This window comes from Maniola hyperantus, chromosome 6 (genome assembly GCF_902806685.2).
Source record: "Maniola hyperantus chromosome 6, iAphHyp1.2, whole genome shotgun sequence".
NCBI classification, from domain to species: Eukaryota; Metazoa; Arthropoda; class Insecta; order Lepidoptera; family Nymphalidae; genus Maniola; species Maniola hyperantus.
The window spans coordinates 8,275,258-8,288,223 of record NC_048541.1 but is presented as its reverse complement, the minus strand read 5'-3'; the positions used below and the strand labels follow the sequence as shown (position 1 = coordinate 8,288,223).

General features: G+C 35.9%; 1 protein-coding gene across 4 annotated transcripts in view; it reads left to right on the top strand.

Moving 5' to 3' along the window:
- LOC117983283 (bestrophin-4-like) overlaps positions 1-12,966 on the top strand; it is a 34,087-nt gene that overhangs the window by 10,046 nt on the left and 11,075 nt on the right. Inside the window, exons 2-7 of one of the 4 annotated variants that reach the window (XM_034969780.2) lie at positions 2,794-2,904; positions 3,046-3,217; positions 8,938-9,140; positions 9,580-9,748; positions 10,659-10,907; positions 11,434-11,667. In XM_034969780.2, coding sequence (XP_034825671.1) covers positions 2,794-2,904; positions 3,046-3,217; positions 8,938-9,140; positions 9,580-9,748; positions 10,659-10,907; positions 11,434-11,667 — 1,138 coding nt within the window. Of the gene's footprint in view, positions 1-2,793; positions 2,909-3,045; positions 3,218-8,937; positions 9,141-9,579; positions 9,749-10,658; positions 10,908-11,433; positions 11,695-12,966 lie in introns of all 4 variants that reach the window. The other 3 variants (XM_034969779.2, XM_034969781.2, XM_069498998.1) reach the window with 3 other exon arrangements.

Sequence of the window (12,966 nt, the reverse complement as noted above, 5' to 3'; positions counted from 1 at the left end):
GAATGACAAAAAACGTATGACAAATTATCAGTTCACCAAAAACTTTTGAAAAACTAATCAAATCACAAAAGTCGTATACCGCAAACATATCATTTTACAAAAGATCATTTGGCAAATATTCTATTCACAAATGATTTACTTTGCAAATTTGCTGAATGTTAAAATATCATTTAAAAATTTATTATTTCACCAAATAATTTGTTTTTCAAATTCGCGATTTTACAAAATAATAGATGATAAATTTATCATTTGATAAAATAGGTAACTAATTAACAAAAAACACACAAAAAGTCTGTTTTGCATACATATGCAAACCCCTATGCAACGCAGCAATAATATCATGGGGCTCCTTTTTTCTGGGTGCGAAAAAAAGAAATAACCCACGAAGGGGATGGCGGGGTCTGAGACCCCTCTCTCTTCTGAGACTCTTCTAACCTAACCGTTCCGAGTCGGAGTGCCCCAAGTCCCGAGCTCGCTTCGCTCGCTCTTGATGGTGGGAGCGGGGGGGATGAGAGACACCCCCCACCATAGTGGTGGTCTCTTCTCGTCGACCGGGGCCCGTCGACGGAGCTCCTTTTTTCTGGGTGGAAAGAGACCCCCCATTATAGTAAGCGGTCTCTTCCGTTGGCCCGGTCGACATATAAAAGATTTGGTGAATTCTTAAAGTATTTATCAAACAGTTCATTTTATCAAACAATTCATTTTATCAAAAAAAAGTGCGATATGTTGTTTTACTAATTAACACGATTAAAGAAATCAATTGTTTGTCAAATGATATTTTATGAAATAACAATTTGTCTGGTAATTTGTTTTATCAAGTGAATTATTTGTAGAAACATAAGTTTTATAACAATCTTAAAACGATTCATAATTTTGGCAAAATTTGTTAGGGAAATGAAACTTTGTCATTTGTTTTTTGTCAATTGATCGGTCACCGGAATCCATAGTATATAATACAGCGATTAATAGGTAAACATATGGATTAAAAATAGAGAGAGTTTTAATATTGTTTTTATATTTTAATATTTATCAAATTATTTTTATATTTTATTTTCTATAAGATCGGTTTTCAAATTATACAAACGCATCGTACATGGTTTTAAATTTTAAAAAGAAGTTTTATTATAGATATCATTTTTTCACAATAACAATAAGCAATTTTGGGCCAAATATCGGCATTCCCCTTTACATTGGATCTGGCATACCTATCTGATTATCAAGAATATTTAAATTAGAGAGTTGGATCTACAAAATTTTATGTGACCACTACGGAAACTTTCTGTTGGTTAAAATTGTTCCAGCCACCTCAAAAAATCTATATACATTATACATACATTAAAAAACCGGCCAAGTGCGTGGCGGCCCACGCGCAGTGTAGAGTTCCGTAGTCACAATCCTCGAAAAACAGAAATAACTCCTTAACCTGTGAACCCTACTTAGCCATGATAGTTATCCTTTAAAATTGATTATATATACTACTATAAAATTTCATTTCAACACTTTGTCGGCCTGATTAATATTTATACCCATGCCAAATTACAGATTTCTAGCACTAATAGTCTCTGAGATTAACCGAGGACGGACGGACGGACGGACGGACGGACATGGCGAAACTATTAGGGTTCCTTGTTTACTACGGAACCCTAAAAAAAAGATGAGTTTTTAACTATAGTAATGGGCAGATTACACCTACCGAGTACAGTGGCGAGTCAGTGTCCTCGGCCGAGTACTCGGTTGGTAATAAACACTTTAACGAGTGCAATTTCGCCGCAATTTCTCTGCCACAGCACTGTCTCGGCCGAGTGACATTTTACTGTCTCGCTCCACTACTCGGTAGGTGTAATCTGCCCACTAGGTAATATTATTATCTTTAATGCCATTTATATGTACCTACCTATCTACCGCATAATATTATCTTCTCATAATCCTCTTTTCAACATAGATTAATAGGGCCTTAAAAATCTTCGACTATAGAGCCAAAACTAAATATAAGCCTGACTCAGGCGTAGGTCTGGTTCTGATTACGTCAGGTTCTTAGGAAAATGATCTAGACATAATATGACAGCAAGTATGATAATTCATTTGTTGAATGAGATGACTGATGAGGAAATATTATCTTAGCTTAGATAATGATTTTTACAGTCGAGTCGTTGCGTTTATCATGAATATTAACAAACCGTTGAAATATTTATCACTAGCAAGCATTTGCGCATTGGAAGTTAAAGCTATGTATAGTTATCGAGTAGCCGCGTGGATTCTGCGTGCGTTTTTTTAAATCCCGTGGAAACTTATTGATTTTCCGAGAAAAAAACGTGTGAGTCAAGCTCGCGCAATGAGGGTTCCGTACTACAGTCTTATTTTTTCGACATTTTGCACGATAATTCAAAAACTATGATGTATAAAACTCTGTTTTAGAATGCACAGGTAAAGCTCTTTCATATGATACCCCACTTGATATAGTATTATCTTACTCCGAAAATTGAAAATACGAATTTTTAGTTTATAACAACAATTTAATTTTTTTCACGGTTTTCAGAGTTTTCCCCTAATGTCTGCTATAAGACCTACCTACCTGCCAAATTCCATGATTCTAGGTCAACGGGAAGTACCTACCCTGGTTTCTTGACAGACCGATAGACAGATAGACAGACAGACAGACAGAAAGACAACAAAGTGATCCTATAAGGGTTCCGTTTTTCCGGGGTGAAGCTATTGCAGCTTGTCGGTGTTATAGTTAAGTTATACTTATTAGAATTTTGTAGTACTTAGATACACGTTTGATTTTCTTTTCAGATGGCGTGGGAGTATTTACAAATTAGTATGGCTAGATCTTCTAGTTTTTTTATTAATTTATTACATATTAAATTTAATATATAGACTGCTTTTAGATGAACATTCCAAGAGGTAAGTAAGTATTTTTGTATGTTTACCTATCGTTACTTAAGTACCTTCTTATAATAATTAATTAATTATGTTATAAATAAAAATACAAATGGAGAATAAGTATATATTTTACAGCAACCTATAAAGATGTTATTTTTGCAGGATGTTTGAAGGCGTGGTAAATTACTGCAGTTTTCATGGCAACGTGATTCCATTGTCTTTTGTACTTGGTTTCTATGTAAGTGTTGTGATGAATCGGTGGTGGCACCAGTACACAACTATTCCTTGGCCAGACTCTATAGCAGTGTTTGTGTCCGCATCGATTCACGGACAGGTAAGATATTTACATAAATGCGAAATACGTTCGCATTCGCTTGAATACTTAATACTTTTTTTTTTTTTTTTTTTTTTTTTCTAAATTTTTTGGGATCTTTCAATCACCACGTGACTATGTCAGATCCATAGTACCCCAATCACACTTCTCTCTAATTTAACTTAGTACTTACATAATATTCTTACGTTTCTATTATCCCTAAAATAAATTTAAAAAGAGCTCTCGCGGCCGTGGAAAAAGGCACCGCGAGAACGCTTTGGAAAATACCCACATCCGATAAATTAAGGCAAAACCGAGTCATCATTGCGGCTCGCATTTCTTCACTCCGCACACACTCCACCAATAGATGGTGGGTATCTTCTATTAAACCACAAGTTGAACAATTTTTTGAGTCTACCTTCTTCATTAAATATTTAAAGCTATTTAGTGGAGTGTGCCCGGAACGTAGTCTGAGAGCTACCACTACCAATTTTCTACGCAACTTAACATTAGCAAACCAAGGTATACGAGGAGGTTCCTTTTGTATTGTTTTGTACCATACTCCCTTTGATATTGATGTTTCGTTAAAATATTTTTTCCAATTATTATAGATCTGTAATTTATATTCTAATAGTACTTCTGTGTGATCTGGAATAACAAATACTTCAGTTCCCGATAAAGTAGCACATTTGGCTACTCTATCGACCTCCTCGTTACCTCTCACATCGGTATGAGCCGGAACCCATTGCAATCTCATAGACAAACCACTGCTAGAAAGCTGTAGGAATTTCCTAATAATATCATATGCTATCGAAACACCTCTTACACCAGAGGAGGCGCATCGAGCTATATGCTGCAATGCACTTTTGCTGTCCGTTAAGATAACGAACTTTCTTAGTCCTATCTTAGTAGCATATGAAATTGCTTCCGAGATTGCAAAGAGCTCGGTGGACATAATTGTGATATCGGATGTTATTTTAAACATTTCTTTCACCTTGTGACCAGGATCAAAAAAAGCTGCTCCAAGCCCGTCACTGGTTTTAGACCCGTCTGTGTATATTTTATGCCACCCATTATATTTAGTATGTAACATATCCAGTGTTTTATATTTTAAACTATTACTACAAGTATTCTTCTTAGACTCTGTTACGTCTTCAATTTCAGTAGATATAAAATTTGTATCAATTTTTGATGTCCAAGTATTTAATAAAAACATAGGAAGAGGATTACATGAATAAACTTTCTGCTCCCTAACATTATTATAATAGACTTTAACCAATAAAGGTTGTTTCTTCCTCTCCCAATAAGCTATTTGACAAAAGTTGGATAGTTCCTTTAGTAAATCAATAGTAGTATTATGAGACTGAGCTCTAGCTTTCAAACAGTATTTTGTAGCTAAATACTGACGACGTAAATAAAGTGGAGGAATGGATAGTTCACATTCCATTACGTGAATTGGTGTAGTTTTAATAAAACTACCAATAACACGCAATGCGGCATTTTGTACTCTATCTAACTTCAATAAATGTGTTTCAGCTGCATTATCAAAAAGAAAACAGCCATAATCAATTCGACTACGGATTAATGCAATGTATAATCGTCTCAAATGTTTAGGATGTAACCCCCACGACGCGCCTGCTAATATTTTTAATAAATTTAAGGTCTTCATCGTTTTCTCTCTAGTTTCATTACTTAATACTTATGTAGGTACATTTATTTAAGACTAGATTATGCCCGCGACTTCGTCCGCGTGGATTTAGGTTTTAAAAATCCCGTGGAAACTCTGATTTTCCGGGATGAAAAGTACCTAGTCTATCCACAGGATGCAAGCTATCTGTGTCGTTAAAATCGGTTGCATAGATAGGCCGTTAAAGGCTAGCAGACAGACACTTTCGTATTTATAATATTACATTTACAATGAATGGAACCTATTTTAAATTGTTGAACGCTTAATATTTATATACTTAAAAGTTGAATGACTTTGACTGTGCTAAAGTAGACTGTTGGGAGCCAAAAAGAATTAGGTAGGTATGATCCTATCTGTGTAATAAACAATAGTGATCTTACATTATTCGCAATTAACAGCAAAGGTATGATTCCGAACCACGCTGCACGCAGCAGTGCTGCCGCAACAGTGCTGCCTAGCTCGGAATGTAATGTCATATAAGCTTATAGAGATTGTATGGGGACCAGTAGTGCCGCGACAGGACTGTGACAGCTGGTGACAGCACTGCTGCGTGCAGCGTGGTTCAGAATCATACCTATACCTGTGTGATTTCAAAAGAAGAGTAGGTAGGCCGTATAATAGTCACATATATTATACTTACTGTCATATAAATGTATGATATCACGTATTCAATACACTTAGATCTAAGTATCTGCATACAATTGCAATTCTATTTGTATTATTTCAATTACAATATACAACATTGATAAGATATAAATATATGCCAATCCGATTCCGAACTAATCGGGGAATGTAGATTTCATATTATTATGAATATCAAGAATATCTTGTCGCGCTATGATCAGGTGATCATAATAACAAGTAGGTTAGGTTAGGACATGGATTTAAACAAAATAAGGAAATAGGAATTTCGAAGATTTCTTACATATTCATCTTAGTTATAGCTTAGTTACCTATAGAATTTTTCCGTACAGCTATTATAGGCGGGTAGGTAGATATGCACGTAGGTAAAGAACGTATAGAGCGCATTCTCCCTTTGCTTAGACTTAAGAGACAGTTAAAACAAGACATAAGTAGGTACATCTCTCGTACATAAATCTGTCTCATTTTAACTCAATCTTAATTCTGAGCAAAGTCAAATTGCGCTCTATAGATCTCAGCCTAAGAATTCTTAACTACAGTGTAGAAGAAACTCTACACTACTCTGGAATTTTTAATTTACCTAATAAAACGCCAAGGTTACCGCCTTGTTTGTTTTTTAAGGATACTCCGTTGACTAATCTTCACACATCAAACAGCTAGCTTGTGAGTTGTGACAAGATAAAGTTTAAAATGTGTTTTGTGTAAGTAGATGTACGTATTTTATATTTTATATTTGTAACCAAATTATAAATCATTTCGTTGATTGGTCTCTCAAAATGTTCTGAAACTGTTTTCTTTGGTTTTTCAAAAAAATTAATACAATAACGAAGAATCCATGCTCAAAAGTCTAATACGAATATTTATAAAACTTATATATAAGTAAGTAAAACTATCTTTCCTCGTGAAATTTACCTACTATTTATTATTCGAGTTGCAGGAAAATCTAACGTCAAAGTTAGTTAGTACCGGTGACCCCAAATTAGTAACAACAAACGGCTACAAAATCATTTACTAGCAACATATCCGTTCGTGTCGGTTACACAATGCAAATCGATCTTGTCTGAGCACAATGGTATAATCTGATAATATTATAATGACCGATTGTTGTTTTATATCACCGCTGGCAAGGCAGAAAACTTCATCCATGTTCATCATCATCATCATGATCAACCCATCACCGGCTCACTACAGAGCACGGGTCTCCTCTCAGAGTGAGAAGGGTTTTGGCCATAGTCTACCACGCTGGCCATGTGCGGATTGGTAGACTTCACACACCTATGAGAACATTATGGAGAACTCTCAGGCATGCAGGTTTCCTCACGATGTTTTCCTTCACCGTTAAAGCAAGTGATATTTAATTAATTAAAACGCACATAACTCCGAAAAGTTAGAGGTGCGTGCCCGGGATCGAATCTCCGACTTCCGATTAGAAGGCGGACGTCCTAACCACTAGGCTATCACAGCTTGCACAGCATCCATGTTAAATGAAGATAATTATAATAACAATTGTCATATCGATTTAATCAGCTTCAAGTACCTACTCCCATAACTGTACTACTAGATAGACGACTTCGTCCGCGTGGATTTAGGTTTTTAAAAATCTCGTGGGAACTCTTTGCTTTTCCGGGATAAAAAGTAGCCTATGTCCATTCTCATGATGTAAGCTAACGTTGCGCGTTGTACCAAATTTCAGAAAGCCAGCAGACAGACAGACACACTTTCGCATTTATAATATTAAGTATGGATTAATATATGGATTATACTTGCATAGCTATTTTTTATTTTCATTACCAATTCGCTAGACTTAAAGAGTAAAGGCACTTTAGCGTTTAAACTATCGTGAGTGATTCCTATACTATACTATATAATAAAGTAAAGGTACTGTTGACTATCATATTATAAGAGTAAAAAACATGGAACAAAAAGTTAAATATGTACCTATATTTAATTAGATGATGATGCCCGCAGATTCGTTCTTGTGGATTAAGTTTTTACTTATAGATTGGTCTCGCTACGATGTTTTTACCCGTCTGTGGCGAAGTGTCTGTACCCAAAGGAGGGGTTATTTAAGAATCAACATACAATCTACCTCTGTACTTAGGTACCAATTTTTTTTTAAATTGGCGGGTAGGCTGTGAAGGTGACAGACAGAGTGACCAGTATGGATGTTATGTTTTAGAACGATCTACTATAACTACTAACGGCTATGAATTATGATCTTTTTTAGGGTTCCGTACCCGATCAATGCCAACGTTACCCTATTGCCGCCCAAGCCTACGCTGTCTGTCCGTCTATCAGCCTATCTGTCAGCGTAAAGTTGAATTTTTCACAGAATGTGTTTTTCTATTGCCGCTATTACTACAAAAATAACAATTTCCTGCCTACATAATCTTGTACGATGGCACGGAACCCTTCGAGTGCGATTTCGACTCGCTTTTGGCCGGTTTTTTACTTAAGGTATGCCGTATCCAAAGTCTACGTTGAATTAATTCGATCAAAATTGAGGTAAATAAACTTGAAACTATTTTTGGCTATGAGTAGAAAAACTGGTACCTACCTATTGATGTAGGCGGTACTTACCTACCTATACAGACGCAGGTGTGTTACTACATTGCTATAGTGGATCTACTATGAACACTTACTTGCCTTGCATGTATAGAATTATAACATCAACATCAATAACTAGGAAATATTTTGAGAGCTAAGAGGACAGTTTATATTGATGTATCCCAACTTATATTATAAATGAGAAAGTGTATTTGTTTCTTGGTTTATTGGTTTGTGGGTTTGTCCTTCATTAACGTCGCAACGAAGCAATTGATTGACGTAATTTTTTGCTTGGGTAGTTCAAAACCTGGAGAGTGACATAGGCTACTTTTTATCCCGCAAAATCAAAGAGTTCCCACGCGATGTTTAAAAACCTAAATCCACGCGAACGAAGTCGCAGGCATCAGCTAGTTTTTAATATTTTGACCATAAAATATAATATTGAAACAGCCATATAAAGATTGTCTTATTGAATTTTGTGGGAAAAGCAAGCAATACGCTCCACATTACACCATACAAATCTAAAACCCTCAACGTACGTTTCATTCCGATTCCGGAGAAGTAGACTCCACAAGGCACAATATTTATGTAAGGTCTTGCAATTGTCTTTTTAAGAGCTTCTGAGAGGGTCAAGCGGCTTGACGTCAAGCACGTAGAGTCTTGCTTGAATCGTGATTGATGCGTTTTTATATTTTTGCTTGACGCGACGACGACGTTCGGACACTGTTCGAGATATGAGAAAAATGCCATTTGCTTGATCAAGCTGCTTTACGGGCGCATCAAACAAATCTACGTGCTCGACCGTCTCAGAAGCTCTTTAGAGTTTCCAACTGGTTAGAAAAATAATACCTACATTTTCTTCTAGGACGAGCGCGGACGGCTCATGCGACGTACAATATTACGATATGTATGTCTATGTCTCACGATGGTGTTCACTATGATCTCTCCTCGAGTTAAGAAACGTTTTCCGACGCACGGTCATTTAGTGGAAGCAGGTCTTCTGCTCGAAAATGAGAAGAAGATTCTAGAAAATTTAAATGAAAAATTTCCTAAGCCAACTAAACATTGGTAAGTATTAACAACAAGTTATAAGTTATAACTTATCCTTCCATCTATACCTAATATTGTGAAAGTGTGTCTGCCTGTCTGTCTGTTAGCTTTTCACGGCACATCCTTTAACAGATTTTGACGAAATTTCCGGGATAAAAAATATCCTCCTCCTATGTCCTCTGAATCCCGGAAAATCAAAGAGCCCGCACGGGAATTTTAAAAATCTAAATCCACGCGGACGAAGTTACGGGCACGGGTATCATCTAGTATTCAATATTTTCTTTGTAATAGTAAATCGTTCGTGATTCGAAAAATGTTTAATTAATTGAGTAAGTAATGTTCGTTTTTTGTTTCATAATTTTGAAAGCAAAGTTTGGGTGTAGGATATTTTTACACCTAAACACTTTTTATGTTAAATACCTACTTATGTATATTCAAAAGAAAATAACATTTTTAGGTTACCCATAGTGTGGGCAACAAGTATAGTGACGAGAGCCCGCAAGGAGGGCAGGATAAGAGACGATTTCGCCGTGAAGACTATAATCGACGAATTGAATAAGTTTAGAGGACAAGCGGGTCTATTACTAAGTTACGATACTATAAGCGTTCCATTAGTGTATACACAGGTGGGTGTTACTGTTTACTTACCTAATTTAAGTGATTTACTCCAGTACATAGTTCGTTTGAAAAATTTACTCTATTAAATGTTATATTAGATCATCATCCATTAATAATACAGCAAGTAATGTTCCTAAAAGTATTTAAAAAAATAGAACATGAAAATTATCCTAATCGCATAAATGATGCAAGACATTATGCTGAGCTGTACACCAATTTGGGGTGGTGTCACAGATGGAAATGTTACATTTTTGTACCTACTTTGATTTTATCTGTGACACCAACAACAAATAAATGCATTTTCTTTCTTTCCATACTCGTAGATTTGGTAGGCCCAGCAACGATTAGACTAAAAAGCTTGAAACAATCCGAAAATAACGAAAGACGCGCCTTTGCGTGTTATACAATCGTAAGCTAATGGGGTCCGTGATAAAATTTGGTCATTAACGTTTTATACAGTGAAACTATAGGTGCGGCGTGGTTTTTTACCCGACTACGGCAAAGCCAAAAGGAAGGGTTATGATTTTGGCAGTCTATGTATGTATCTAGGTTTGTATCTATGTGTGTTCCACTGTAGCATCTACTGGGCCGATTTTAATGAAAGAGGTGTCAATTAATTCGTTGTTATGGTTCAAGTGACATAGGCTACATTATATAAGAACAAAATCGATCTGACGATGTTACATGTTACATCCAAAAAAGTGGGGGTCTTTAAAATTTTTTTTTTTGCTGTTGTATCGAGTGGGATGTCAAATGAAAGAGGAAAAAATGAAAAAAATGAAAATGAAAAAGAAATTCATAAATATAAATATAGTATACTATTGAAATATACCAAGCGACAGTGACCCAACTTTACTATAATATTTCAAGACGATCGTAGTCGGGTTTTAGTTTTCAACTTTTGTAATATTATTACAGGTAGTTACCATTGCTGTTTACTCATATTTTATTACATCCGCGCTGGGCAGCCAGTGGGTTGATAACAAACTGCAATCGCATAGCTCATCAGTCTATATAAGCAATATAGACCTTTATTTTCCTGTATTCACAACATTAGAATTCTTCTTCTATATGGGCTGGCTGAAAGTAGCGGAGTCACTTATAAACCCCTTCGGCGAGGATGACGATGACTTTGAAGTTAACTGGATGATTGACAGAGATTTGCAGGTAAAGCTTCATTATAAAACTAATGTTAATTCTCAAAGTTAACACTTTGCAATGTTTGTTTAGCGGGATCAACAGTAACTAGTACAAAAAGAAAATTGTAACTATGCGCCTATGTCTAATATTAGGTACTTACACCGATTCCGTTGTCTTTCTCTAAACTAAATTTAGAGTATCTGCATCTTTTTCTTTTTAACAATGTTAAAAAGGGACAGAACATGAACTTTACATTTAAAGAAATTTTAGTGCAGCGACTTTGCGCTAAAATCACGGGTTTACCATCTAAAAATAAAATTTTAAACTGTCAAACTGCCTCTGTCCTTTTCATATTACATTAGTAAAAAGAGTATGCGAATACTCTAAAATTAGGTTGAGCTCAGAATCAGTACTTACTTAGTATTAGTCTGAAACCGCAAATGACTAAAAAGAATTACCAGTTTGAGTCGGTGTTTGCAAACAATAAATATTGAATAACCATGACCATAGCCCATGAATCGAATCCAGTAACTACATTTTTAAATTAATTTAGGTATCATACATGATTGTGGACGAAATGCACCACGAGCACCCGGAGCTGATCAAGGATCAGTACTGGGACGAGGTGTTCCCGTCCGAGCTGCCGTACACGATCGCCACTGAGAACCAACGGGAGGAGCATCCTGAACCTTCCACGGCTCGGGTGGTGGTACCTCCCCGGCAGAGCAGCATGGTCACGGTGGCGCCCTCCAACGTGAAGATCGACGAGATGGTCCCGTCCAACACCGTGAGTTACAAGTTCGCGCCGCCAGAGGTCAGAATCCCCCGTTATTTAAGCATGCTGCACGCTCGGAAATCAGGCCGGTCGAAGGTGGAACGAATGTGTTTTTCAGCTACTTACCCAATACTACATAATGGTTGTAATTTGTAACGGATGTTCATCATGATTCATGATTCATGAGTGACTCTCATTTTTCATGGAATTACTGAGGAGGTATAACTAAGTATTACGAAATATTGTTATATTTAGAGTTAAACAATTTTTTATATTAAGTACTAGATTTATACCCGCGACTTCGTCCGAGAGGATATAGGTTTTTATAAATCCCGTGGGAACTCTTTGATTTTCCGGGATCAAAATTAGCCTATGTCCTCCCCCGGGATGCAAGCTATATATAGATATACCGAATTTCATCAAAATCGGTTAAACGGATGAGCCGCTAAAAGCTAGCAGACAGACAGACAGACAGACACTCTTTTGCATTTATAATATTAGTATGGATATGTGTAACAAGTACTACTACGCCAATATTATAATTATTATTCTTGATATTGAGTGCGCTGGAAATCCCGGTTTTCCTCCGAATTGCAAATAATTACTACCTTGTTACGACTTACGGCCATAATAACATAGTTATTCAGCTCATTCTATTATAATTTAATAGTGATTGCCTGATTGATCATCTTTCGTTCTATCTACGACCGGGGTTACATGGAGCTTTGCAGTGTGTCGGTGTTAAGGGTTGCCAATATAGTGTTTTCCCCTACTTATAGCTTACTTTTCAGTTTCAAGGTATGGGTTACGGAATCTTTGTATCAATGGCTTGTATTACGTGAGTATTCAAATAATTAATTATAGATTTCCTTTTTGGGCGGTTACTGGTTAAAAAATAAGGTTTAAAGGTCTCTGAGACAATTAGTAATTTTATTCTATAAGTAGATATTGCTAGGTCGTGGTAGGTGTGTATAATCAATTATTACTTTAGGTAGCATTAAAAAGATTTATTTTATGAGCTAAAATAACGGTTTAGCTACATACAACTTAATGCAATCTTTGGCAGCCCTTTTAACGTTAATAATAATATGGACCCGATACTAATGTATATTTAACGCATGTTTTATTTCACTAATGGCAAATGAAGCATGTAGATAATTTTAGACTAAGTACATAATATAATAACGAGAATATCCGAATTTATCTTTGTATTTTTTACTAACTTGCATCACATTGATCGACAACCTAATTAATTTTAGTTTCCTAATTATATGTATTATTCTATGTGTGATACGTTATCTCTTCGTATGT